This window comes from Carcharodon carcharias, chromosome 15 (assembly GCF_017639515.1).
Source record: "Carcharodon carcharias isolate sCarCar2 chromosome 15, sCarCar2.pri, whole genome shotgun sequence".
Taxonomy (NCBI): domain Eukaryota; kingdom Metazoa; phylum Chordata; class Chondrichthyes; order Lamniformes; family Lamnidae; genus Carcharodon; species Carcharodon carcharias.
Window position 1 is genome coordinate 45,290,219 of NC_054481.1, and position 13,497 is coordinate 45,303,715.

Consider the following 13,497-nt stretch of genomic DNA (forward strand, 5'->3'; position numbering starts at 1 on the left):
CTGTGTGGTGGTTACTCGTACCGATACATTCCTGGACAGATGCATCTGCAGCAGGCAGGTTGGTGAGGATGAGGTCAAATACATTTTTCCCTCTTGTTGGTTCCCTCACCACCTGCCATAGACCCAGTCTAGCAGCTATGTCCTTTAGGACTCGGTCAGCTTGGTCTGTAGTGGTGCTACTGAGCTACTCTTGGTGACGGACATTGAAGCCCCCCACCCAGAGTACATTCTGCAGTTTTTCCACCCTCAGTGCTTCCTCCAAGTGGTGTTCAACATGGTGCAGCACTGATTCATCAGCTGAGGGATGTGGGGGGGAGAGGTATGTGGTAATCAGCAGGAAGTTTCCTTGCCCATGTTTGACCTAGTGCCATAAGACTTCATGTAGACCGGAGTCAACGTTGAGGACTCTTAGGACAACTCCCTCCCAACTGTATACCACTGGGCCATCACTTCTGTTGGGTCTATTCTGCGGGCGGGGCAGAACATACCCAGGGATGGTGATGGGGGCACTGTCAGGAAGATGTTATTGGAATTTACTGTAAAGCAATGGTATCTGTGTCTATATGTGTGTATGTATGTGTGTAACTTAATTGGATTAAAGGCAGCTGGTCTGAAGGCTTTGCTGTATTAGAAGATAAGCTAGGTTTGAAATATTAAGTAGGTAAACGTTTAGAATGTAAGGGGTAAAATGATATTTGAATTTTTAAATAAACTAGACTAGCTTGAATTCAAAAGATGGAGTGAAATATTATGTCTAACCAGCAGAAGTTAAGAAACAGCATATTTATTTTTCTCAAAAATTACTGGTAAAATTGGTACTATGATAATTTTTTATGATCAAGGAGGTGAAGTCCAAAGACATAGTGAAACAATGGGAATTTGCATTCAATGGAAAAGTATGTATAAAGGAGAGAAGGCTGTGTGCAAATGCAAATATTTTAAGATCTAACATGTGTGAAAAGCCTTCAGAATCTATGCCTCAAGCTGCTGTCTACAATGAACTGAAGTTAAGAAAACTCATTTTGAATTGAATTGTTCAGGGTATCATGTTTCTTTGCCTGGGTCTTTTAAAATCTATGTCTTACTGTTGCCTTAATAGAGGTGTAACTGGGAGTTAGGTTAATTAGGGGATTTAGAAGCTATTATAGTAGTAATGTGTAGACATATGTATGTGCTTAAAACTATTTCTCTTATTAATAAATGTTTAATCTAGTTTTGTAAAAATCTATAAAGCTCGCTGGCCTTATTACTACTGAATTCTACTGGTATAGACAGTCGGGTAGAAGTGGGCAGGCTGTTTTTAAAGGCCAACAAAGCAGGAACGAAGGAGGGTGCACTTCATTTGGAGTGGGGTGGGGGTAATGCCCTCCATACATTGGCGGGGGGCACACCCCCACCCCAAGATGTCAGCCCCCCCTTCCTTCCGCGTCAGCTCCCAGGCAGAACATAGCACCCCAACCCCTCCCTGGGCTCTGGGATTCCTCCCCACCCTCAAGGGATGTACCTTCTTGGGGCAGCCATGTTCCTTTCAGCCTTCTTCCTGCAGTCCTGGCAGTGCGTACTACCCAGCCCTGGTGCTGCTGGGAGTGATGGAGCTGCTGGCCAATCGGATTGGGTGGAGCTCCCGAAGGCAGGGCATCCTCCCGAGTGAGGGGTGAAAGTCCCCTTCTCTACCAAATTAAAGCGCCCGCAATGTGTTATGTCTTTGGGGCAGGTTGACATGCAGTAAGTTGGCTTCTGACTGACTTTACTTTGTTTACATCTACTCTTTTAAACATAACCCTACTGTATAGCCACAGTATGAGCCAAATTTTGTTATCTGTCAATGACTTTTATCTCAACTCTAGCCTATAACACTGTCTTTTGCCTTTTGAACATTCTGATATATAAACTAGGGGGTCATTTTGACTTTAGGTGTGAGCTTAAAACAAATGATATCAGATCAGGTGCCCATTACATCTCCCCCAATTTACATTTCCATTGCATCCAGGAAAGACGAGCACAAGGCGCCTGATCCACTTTACACAGAACTGGTGCAAGAGTATTAAGCACCCAAGAACCTTCAGCCTTGCTCCTCCCACAATTAACTTTGGAAATGAATACAGTATAATAGCACTAATTCTTGTTCCCCATCAGTCCCACTCTCACACAACCGCTAAAAATTGTCAAACTCATGGGTAGTTGTTATCCACAGCCTGCCCTTGCACCAGTCTCAGCCTCCCACTGTTCTACAACACCATGTTCCCTCAGCTCCTCTCACGAGACTCATGTGCTCCCACACCTCTCGCAAGATCTCAGCCTCCTCATCACAAGATCACCCTGGACCTTTCTGATTAATTGAAGACATGAACTCTTAGGTAACTGGCATGAGTAGTGCAGAGAACTGGAACGGAAGGAAATGTGAGGGGGCAAGGAAAGGGTAAGATAATTGGATGGTCAGCGAGCACAGAGGGGAAAGAGAGGCTGTGATTGGTGGATCAGTGAGCACAAAGGGGAAGGGGAGGTTGTGATTGGTGGATCAGCTAGCACGGAGAGGATGGGGTTGCTGTCATTGGAGGTTTCACATACATGCCCGGGGGTATAGGCAGGGCCAGGAAAGAGCTGCTTCAGGATTTCGCACACTTGTGTAAAATTGCTCATATTTTAATGCACTATGTGGCTTTGGTTCAGCTTTTTGCTGCCCCCAAAACTTTGCTGCACTAGGTGACCATCTAGTTTGCCTTATGATTGCACCAGCCCTAAATTTACACTACTTCCTAAATCCTGTATTACCCCCAGCAAGTCGAAGTACGTGACCTCTTTCTCTTGCTCTTATTTGCTTCTGTCAACTTCAAGTAAAAGGCAAAATTACAGAAGTTGGAAATTTGAAAGAAAAAACCCTGGAAACATAGGCCTGAATTTTGCATTCTTCATGCGCGCATGATCGGCTGGCTGGCCAATTAACTGGGGCCTGGGTGAAATGTGCACTGAGAGAGGCTCGGCGCTGTCTATGGTGGTGGTGGGGGGCCGCAGGGCTGGTGACGGAAAGGGGACAGATGCCGAGGCAGGTGAGGGTACGGGCAGGCGGTTTGCAACAAGCTCCCTGAAGGCTGACAACTCCTGTGGAACTGCCTCAGGGAGCTGCAGTATTGTTCGGAGGATATTTGCGCCCAAAAAATGCCACAAAGTATCTCTAATGTAACTACAAACAACTGGCAGCAGTACTCATAACTCCCCAAAATTCAAATATCTTTTGCCTTGGATCGACAATGATGCAAAAATGTGAAGGCCGATTGGCCCCCGCGCCAAGTGTAAAAGCTCACAGGCCACTAAAAATCCAGGTCGATTGGGCCTTTAATTGGCTTAATTGGAACTTTGATTGTTGGCGGGCACACTCCCGACTCCCACGTGTGCCCACTGACCGTGATTTGGCAGGCGTCGTTAAGACATTGGGACACCCGCCTGACGTTTTCTCACGCAATTTTGCATTAGTTCGGGCCGGCCATGCATCCAATTGTGGCACATAAAATTCCAGCCATTAGCAGCATCTGTAAAGAGAACAGGTAAAGCAACATTTTGGGAGCAGATCCTCCATTAGAGCTGAACATTTGGAGGCGGTCAGGAATATTAATGCAATCAGATAGAAAACAAGGAGGAAAATAAATTATGCATAAAAACGCAAAGAATTACTAAACGAGATTATGAGCGGAATGGTGCAATAGATTATTTCAGTCTGATGAAAGATCATTGGCTGTAAGCATTAACTCTCTGCACAGATGCTGCCTGACCTGTTGAGCACTTCTTTTTTATATTTCAGATTTCTAGCATCCACAATATTTTGTATTCCAGTCAAATAATGAATGGAAAAATTAAGCCATTAATGAAGCACAAGGACATGTCAATAATCAAGGAAATGTGAGCGCTAGGGGAACGCAAGAAAATGGAAAACCTAAGAGTTGGGACCGGAATTAAAACAGGTTTGAACAACAGCTAAAGTCTGAAGTTACTGAAGCCAATGTTCAGACCAGGGGATTGCAAGCTGCCTAGGGGAAGGATGAGACTGGATCAGGTAGAATGCCCGTTGTACAATCCACAATATAAAACAAAAGCAAAATACTGCAGATGCTGGGGATCTGAAATAAAAACAGAAAATGCTGGAAATACTCAGCAGGTTAAGCAGCAGCTGTGGAGAGAGAGATAGTTAATGTTTCAGATTGATGGCGACCCTTCATCAGAATGGGAAATATGACTCCCCATAGAGCTCGATACAGGAATAAAATGGCGTGAGATTTAAACTAGTTTCCTGACAGACAGATTACATTAAAATTGGCCCCCAGGATCTGATTGAGATTTGTCCAATACTTGCAAAACCGCTTTACACTGACTCCACCACAGTAATGATGGAAAGACTAAGGTGGACACCACAGGTGTGAGACCCTGGGAATAAATGAGTTAAGGTAGATGATTTCAGGGAGGGAACCAGTGCAAACGCAGTTGATGCAATGCCTGCACAGTCCCCTCCTCTCACATCAGGGTCTCAAACACTTCTTCTGCACAAGACAATTTATTTTTGTTCATCTAGTTGAGCATTGACTACTCACATGGAGGAAACTAAGTGCAAATTAAGTGACTATTTTGCCAGACAAGCTCTTAATTGCTGCAAGTGCAAGCTTGAGCTGCCCATGTCTTGCCACTTTAACTCCCAGCCCAGTTCCCACTCTGACCTCTCTGTGATTGGCCTTGTGTACGGTTCTAAACTTCAGCAACAAAATTAACTCCAGATTCACACAATTCCATAATATTGGTTATAATTGGGGAAAAAAGATCATATCTTCCACCTTCTGTGTTCTTTTTGTTTTATGTTCGTGTTTACATCTTTTATACCCTGGTCAAATCAATTATCCACTTTTTGTTCAAATCAACTTCTTGCTCATTATTATCCAAATATTGTACAGAAAGATCCATTTTTAAGCTCCCCTGTTTTAAGTTGTTTCGCTCTAACTTTGGTCAGCTAATGGGGGCCTGCATTCTCGTTTAGCATTGTGAGCTTCACTTTAAAGTTGTTTCACACTGGGTCTGACAAAGGGCTACGTGACCCGATTGGCTTTTTTGGACCAACCCCTGCTGCCCCCTTACCCTCGGTCTGGCTGCCAACCCTCCAGTTCGCGACCTCTGCTGCTCCCTGACCCACCCTCTCGCTGGCGACCCTCTGGCTTGTGTCTTACCTCCTGCAAGTCGGATCTGCTCTTTCTGCATCCCACCGCTCATCTCCAGAGCCCTTGCACATCTCCAGGATTCGCAAGTGGCAAGCGGGAGAGGCGGAGAACGTGAGGTTCGGCGAGAGCACGGTTCCGCAGCAGCTGAGTAGCTATTGGTGTAACCCTGGTGGAACCATCCGAAGTTTGCAATTTAAACCGCATTTTCGGATGGTTCTCAGCGCAGTGCAATTGTCCAGAGGAAGTTAGCACTTCTGGGCAATTGCTGTGCAAACGCTTACCTGGGAACTTCCTAGAGGGATTCCCCAGTGCATCTTTGGGGTACCCCCCCAAATCTGGCGTTGGGGAGCTCGGAAGTTATGGCCCAAAGTGTACTGTTCCTGCATGATGTTAATAAGGGGTTAACTGGCACCATCAAGTGGCAGAAGTGAGTATTACCATGGTGAATAATTGAACTCAAACTCTGCTCTGGCCATTAAACTTTATTGCCCTTAGTTATCAGAGAAATGAGACAAAATAAGGATGGAGGGAACAAAAATGGAAAAGAACATGATCGGCATTGAGCCAAAGAAGACAAAAAGACAGGTGACCAAAAATTTGATCAAAGAAGTAGGTTCTAAGAAGTATCTTAATGGGGAGAGACAGATGGAGAGCACCACACAAGCGGCGACTTTCTGATTCTGTACTCCCAGCAGTAAAACTGTGCATCCACAATGCTTCCATTGGAGATAGAGCAACAACATTGTAGCCCCAATTCCCTGAACCATGATCCCTGGAGGTGCAGTAGCCTGTGCGATTGCAAATCACCCCTCAATTGTATTATATCTTCAGTGTACATGCCACATTACTCATTATTCTAAGATAAATTTGTTTAACATAATAAAAATAGCAACATCTTCCATTTCACATTCTCTTCCAATCAAAGAAAATGGCCTTGGAATTGTCCTAGCACTTGTAGTACTGATAATTCTTTATATCTTGCCTGAAATGAGAGAAAAAGCTAAGAGGCATTGGCCTATTAACATTTTTGGAATAAGATAAAACCACAAGATGGTTACAGTTTTTAACATTACTCTAAATCAACTACAGAGAAATAATTGGTTAATGGATTTTACGACATATGCACCACATGCTAAATACACACAGTACAAATGACAGGAGTTCTGTTAATGAAGAAATCTGTGATTCAATATTTTTCTTCTCCCTTAAAAGTATATTTTCTCCCCTCGTTTTTGCTCTTCTTGCTCCAATATTAATCTCCAGTTGCACAAAGTGTGTGAATGGGTGGGAGGGGCTAGAGATGGGAATTGGAAAGCGATTAACTCCTCATTTCTCTCTCCTTTACTCTTGGGTCCCACTGTATGATATATTCATGAGAGTGGTTTGGCTCAAGATGCTGATGATTTTTGTTCCTTCTCCAGGGCAGATTATTTATTGAGTGAAAATCTTTGGCCGCCAAACTACAATTCAATGATATACTGTTATCATTTTGATATATTCACCCTACCACATTTAGAGTCATGCAGTTTTGTATACCAACTGTAGTCTCCGAGACTTGTGTCAACCATGTTAGCACACTCGTTTCTGGCTAAGACAGTTTTGGGTTCAAGCCCCATTCCTGATACTTGAACACAAAATCCAGCCTTACACTTCAGTGCAGCACTGAGGGAGGACTGCATTGTCAAAGGTGCCACCTTTCAAATGAGATGCTAAAAAGAGACTCTGACTGTCTTTTGAGATGGATGTAAAATATCCCTTGGCATTATTTTAATAACACCAGAGGAGTTCTTCTGACCAACATTTTTCCCTCAATCAACAACACAAAAATGGATGACCTGATAATTATCCCACTGCTGTTTGTGAAAGCTTGCTGTGTGCAAATTGGCTATTGTGTTCTTACAATACAACAGTGACTACCCTTCAGAAATAAGTACTCTGTTGACTGTAAATTGCTTTGGGATGTCCTGAGGTTGTGAAATGTTCAAAGGATACGAATGTCGCTGGCAAGACTAGCATTTATTGCCCATCTCTAATCGTCCTTAAGAAGGTGGTGGATTAGCTGGCCTTCTTGAACTGTTGCAGTCCTGGTTGTGTAGGTACCCCACAGTGCCATTAGGGGGAAGTTTCAGGATTTTGGCCCAGTGACATTGAAGGAGCGGTGACTTGCAAGTGGTGGTGTTCCCATGCATCTGCTGTGCTAGTTCTTCTGGGTGACAGAATTGCAGGTTTGGAAGGTGCTGTTGAAAGGGGCTTGGCAAGCATCTGTAGTGCATCTTGTACATGATACACATTGCTGCTGCTGTGCACCAGTGATGGAGGGAGTGCATGTTTAAGGTGGTGTATGGGGTGCAGATCAAATGGGCTGTGCTCATCCAGGCAAATGGGAATATTCCATCACAATCCTGATTTTTGCCTTGTAGGTGGTGCGCAGGCTTTGGGAGACAGGAGGTGACTTATTCCCAACAGAATTCCCAGCTTCTGACTTCCTCTTGTAATCACAGTATTTATATGGCTAACATAATGGGAATCGTATTAGCTAATGTTTACCAATCCCTCCTGTGTTGTTCTGTGACTTGCCACTGGGAGGCAAATGAGAGCAGGCCAGAGAAGGTCCCAGTGCACTAAGAGTAGGCCCTAACTGGTGCCTTAATGAGACATCACTGTGTGGCATTGGAAATTGTAAAAGAATTCCATGAGAACAAAAGAAACATAATCATTATGTGCTACATGTATTATGAATGAAATGTTCCTCAATACTTCTATAACCTGTCAGAAAGATGAATTCGGTCTTCCCTTAAAGTCATTCGCTACTGGACAGAGGCACTAGGACTGTCCCTTTAAACGCTAGCCAAAAAAATGAATTTTCCTAACTTGTAAAGAATTAAAAGCTGTAACTAATTACAAGATTCAAGTGATATTTATAAATTTTTCATGTTTCCTGACTCCTACAATTAAGATACATTAAAGAGCAATTCAAGAGCAAAATCTCAGCAATTTGTTATTGTCACATCAATCTCTGGGTCACTTTAAGTTGACAACTCCAGGGAAGGAGTGCTGCACCATTGGATGCTGCACTATTTGATGGTGCACCATTGAATGTTGCACCGTTGGATGCTGCATTGTTGGATGCTGCACTATTGGATTCTGCACAGTTGGATTCTGCACCGTTGGATGCTGCACTGTTGGATTCTGCACTATTGGATGCTGCACCATTGGATGCTGCACTATTGGATTCTGCACAGCTGGATGTTGCACTGTTGGATGCTGCACTATTGGATTCTGCACTGTTGGATGCTGCACTATTGGATTCTGCACAGTTGGATGCTGCACCATTGATGCTGCTCTATTGGATTCTGCACAGTTGGATGCTGCACCATTGATGTTGCACTATTGGATTCTGCACAGTTGCATGCTGCACAGTTGGATGCTGCACTACTGGATTTTGCATAGTTGGATGCTGCACTATTGTGTGTGTTGTTTTTGGGTGAGTCATTAATCCAAGGCCCCACCTGTCCTCTCAGGTGCATGGAAAAGATCCTATGGCACCATTTAATTTCCCCCAGCCTCCTGGCCAATATTTGTCCTTCAGTCAACATTACTGAAATCTTGGGCAGGATTTTTCACTGAATGGGCGGGCGAGCACCCAACCCGCTTGAGCGTCAAATGACGCGCGATGATGTCGGGTGAGTGTCCCAATACTGTCACTCGGCAGGTGCACATGGGAGTCGGCAGCGCACCCATCAACAATTAACAGGCTTATTAAGGCCATTAAAGTATTAACTGAATGTAATTTTTCACTGCCCATCCAACCTTACAGTTGGTGGGCAGGCGAATCGGCCAGGCGGCCTTTGGATATTTTATGAAAACCTCATCCATGGGTGGGGTGAGGTTTCCAACAGAATTAATAATAAAATAAAACTGTTGAAATATCATTTATAATATGTTCCTGTTCATGTGATAGAGTCATGTGAGGGGACATGTTTTTAACATTTGTAAAACCTTTATTTGTGTGTTTTAAAAAATCCTCAGCTTCCTGAGGCAGCTCTGTGTGTGCACCCACGTGCCTGCATAAACTTCCCCGCTCGCCCTCCTCCCGCCCCCACCCTGGCAGTGTTCAGTGCTGCAGCGCGCCTTTCATGATGGCCGGCCATTCATTGGACAGCAGTTGGCTTCGCATCCATTCCCGGGCCCGCCCACCGTGCCTGCCCGATGAGGTAAAAATCCTGCCCACTATCACATTGCCATTTATGGAATCCTGCTGTGCACAAATGCTTTTACATTACAATAGTGACTACACTTCAAATGTAACTCATATTGGTTGGAAAGTGCTTTGGGATGCCCTTGGGCCACGAAAAGCTGGTTACAAGGAATAGGTCCCATCTCATGCCCCAAATCCATTGGTCGGGATCCTCTCCCTTTGCAATTTCTTCCCAAGATCTCTTTTAGTTAAATACAAGTCTTACATGGCGTATTAAATAGCTGAGGTTTTATTTTAAAGGATAGCTTTATCAACCTAATATTTCAGACACATGGTGAGAACGTGCAGCAGATTTTTACTAGGTGTCTCCGTCAAATTAATGATGTTTGTGATTATTGGGTTATCAATAAGTCCTATGGATCAAATGATGCATTTGGGGACCTTCCAGGAGGCTGTCATGTTCCACTGCACTTATTACTACAATTGAAAATGTTGGAACAATCCAAATCTGCTTGATTCGAAGAGTTAGAACCCTCAATGACATGGCGTACAAATGTTATCCATGAATTTAAACGGAATGGTCCAAGTTGGATTTAATTTTGGTCCATGGACTATAATTCAAATAAACTTCAACGTCACTATTATTAAGGGGTAACCAACATTTTTGAAGTCACCCTGACCGCAAGTGACAAGAAACTCAAGACAAGCCAACTGAAAAGGTAGTTGTAATTAATAAGCCCGTCGGCCCGCCATTCCTTGCTTTAAATAGCGGATCATATCTGATCTTTCCTATCAACCCACCCCCCTACTCCTCACATCGTTCTGTGTTCCTTTTAAATAGCTGTAATTTAAAGAGACCCATTTACTGCAAATACACAGAGGAAACAACGATGTGCCCGCACGGTTATGATATGTACAAGAAATTACATTGTAGAGAAATGTACTGATTTGTGCTGTGTTCAATTTCGCCTTAACTAGCAACAAGAGGAAATCTTTTGGAGGATGTAACAAAAAGCAAACAGCGCGATCGAAGCCCATTGTGTCTCTGAGCACAGGTCTCCTTGCAACATTTTCCAGAAAACTGTTGCTTTTTTCCCCGTTTTACTTTCATCTGTAATTGGTAAGTGTGTACAATCCTGGGGGCATTTGCAAAATAGATCAGCGATTGAAAATGAATTCGTTTCTGTTTTTGACCAGCCTTGTAATTTTATAACTAGTCTTTTGGTTACTTTTGTGTCTCTCCCCCCCCCACACAAAAGAAATCTTTAACCTTAGCTTTGACCGCCACGCAGCGCTTCAAGCTCGGGGATGTCCATCTGGGGCGACAGTTTGTCAACACATCGCGGCTCTCAGTCAGTAAGAAAAAATAAGGCGAGGGCTATTTTTTTTAATCAATCGGATGGGATTTATCAAACTATTGTAATTTGCAGGGGCGAGGTGGTCGGCCAGGCGTTTGAATCCCCGACGAGATGCCAGAGAGGAGTGAACTGGAGGTGGGAAGGAGAGACGGAAAGGTCTGACTGAATTGAACTCCCTAAAGTGGGCGCGATGGAGCTGAGAGGGCAGGTCCACCTCCTTCTCTGAGCAGGGATGTTGGAGCAGGCGAGAGTTTGCAGGCACCAGTAATGCTGCTTTGGTCGGCAAAGCCTTACCACCTCAAAAATGATGAATTTTCGGAAGACCAAGTTTGCAAGGTAAGATTATTTTTGAGTTATTTGCTAAATCAAATATATATATATATATATGTGTGTGTGTGTGTGTGTTTTAGGAATGACAATTGTCGAGTATACAGTATCTATTCAAATGGTGATCCATTTTGTAGTTCTGCTTTGTTTGAAAAAATGCTGTTTTAAAAGAACACCTTGGCAAATATGAAGGCGTTTGTGTAACCCTTTCCTTTATAAAGGTACAACATAGCCTCAGTACTTTTAATAGAAAGAAAAGAGCTTGTTTTTACATCTGTCAGGTTGTTCCAAAGTGCTTTACTGGCTATGAAGTACATCTGAAGTGCAGTCACCGTTGTAATATAGGGAACCAGACCGCCAGTTTGCATATAGCAAGCTCCCACAGGCAGCAATGTGACCATGACCAGATAATCAGTTTGAGTGATGTTGACTGAGGGAGAAATATTAACCAGAACAGTCGGGAGAACAACTCTTCTTCAAAATAGTGGCATGGGATTATTAATATCTACTTGAAGGGGCAGATAGAGTGTTTCACATTATCACCTCACCTGAAAGACAGCCCATCTGACAGTGCAGCACTCCTTCAGTACTGCACTGGCATATCAGCCTAGACTTTAGGCTCAAGTCTCTGGTGTGGGACTTGAACCCACAAGCTTCTGACATTTGAGGTAAGAGTGGTACCTACTGAGCCACAGCTGATATACTGGAAGGATATAATCAAACAGGTCAACTGTCTTTTACGTAGCACCATGAAGAAATTTTTAACATGGAAACAGTCCGTCTGGCCTTTGTTGGGTGTTTATCCCTGCCATGAGCACATGCTCACCGTAATCCCAAATCTCAACGTGCAGCCTGCCCGATTTCCCATCCATTTGAGATAATGGCTGAAAACTCTGGCACTGCACAATGCTTTCAACACCCAATAATCCATTGCACATTCCTACATGAGCCACACTGTACCAAGGCCACAAAAGGTAAAATGACTCCTTTACCATGTAAACTAGCTGTGTTATCAAGTTATATAATTTCACATTTAGTCCTCCATAAAGAATAGTTTCTGTTTTGGGCATGTTTTCTTTTCCTGAAAATTATGCTTCATTCATAAAACTTGTAAAGGTGCTTTGTCAATTCACTTGTGGCAGTACATAAAATACTTTACAGATTAATTTGGTTGAATGCATTATGTAACATTGTAGTCTCACTCCACTTACAGTGCAGATTGCTTCTACATTTACCTTGCATGCAAACATATAGCCCAAGGGATTTTACTCTGCTTCCAGCCGCTCGGTGTCCACTGTGATGGGAGGGCCCTAGACTTCCCCATTGAGCCTTTGCGGTAGCTGCCCCAAACTTCAGTGTGTCCCTCAGTGCGTGGTCCTGGGTCTTGTAATATGCAAGTGTACATCGCCCAGTTGTGGGCAACCCCTTGCACTGGAAGACTAACAAATTTCGGGCAGACCAAAGAGCATCTCTCATCAAGTCGATGGCCTCCCAGCAGCAGTTGCTGTTTGTCTCAGTGCAAGGCCTTGGGAAGAAGGCGTAAAACACAGAGCCTTGCATCACAGAGCTGCCTGAAATGAACTTTGACAAAACCACTGCATCACTCTCCAAACATTCTTTGCAAACACACGTTCCAGAAGGAGATGGGTGATGGACTCTTCCCCGCTGTAGCAGCCTTGAAGGCAGTGTCACTGGGTGTGCATGAAGGATCTGACATGAAAAGCCCTTCTCACTACCATCCAAGCTACATCTTGGTGCTTGTTTGAAAACTCTGGTGATGAGGCGTTTTGCCAAATGACTTGGGTATGCTTAGTTGCTCACCAAGGTTAGATGCATCAGCACTGTTAATTTGAGATAGTTTGCTGCTTTTCAGTGGCAGAATGAAGCACTGCAAAGTCAAAGAGAGCAGGGTAAAGTTCCCAACACTCTGTCTCAATATTGTGCCTCAAGCAAATTTGTTCTTAGACAGCTTGAAGTTAATCAGTAGGTTCATAAGGGACAATGTTGACTCACTTCCCCAATACCCTGGTTCAGCTGCAATGGTGTGGGAAGACGAGAGATTAGGGGCTAAGATGTTAGGGGTTGGTGCTGTGTTCTCCTCTCCCACTTGCCAGTTTACCTCAACTGAATTCAGGCACGGGAAGACCACCTGTGGCAAGCAGGGTCTAACTTTGATGGCAAAGTCACATCCTGTTGACATCATTGGGGTGCCATGCCCTTCTAACCACAGGCTCCCCTAAGGCCCGCCTGTTCTCCAATCTGCCAGCAAAAACTAGGAGAAGCTATGAATTCTGGCTGCAGGAAACTCAGGTAAGTTTGAATCAAAACATGAAAAAAAAATTTCCTCGTAGACCAGCAGGAGCATCTCCCACACACTCCACCCCCGCAACCCCACATCTTCCGCAGCATACCTCCCCCA

The 13,497-nt window shown here is 44.0% G+C and overlaps 1 protein-coding gene across 1 annotated transcript in view; it reads left to right on the forward strand.

The window, feature by feature from the left end:
- The first annotated feature begins 11,032 nt into the window (after window positions 1–11,032).
- The window catches only part of mmd2a (monocyte to macrophage differentiation-associated 2a), a 133,945-nt gene continuing 131,480 nt past the window's right edge, over window positions 11,033–13,497 (forward strand). The window contains exon 1 of the mRNA XM_041207078.1: window positions 11,033–11,087. Coding sequence (XP_041063012.1) covers window positions 11,056–11,087 — 32 coding nt within the window. The 5' untranslated portion in view covers window positions 11,033–11,055. The remainder of the gene's footprint in view (window positions 11,088–13,497) is intronic.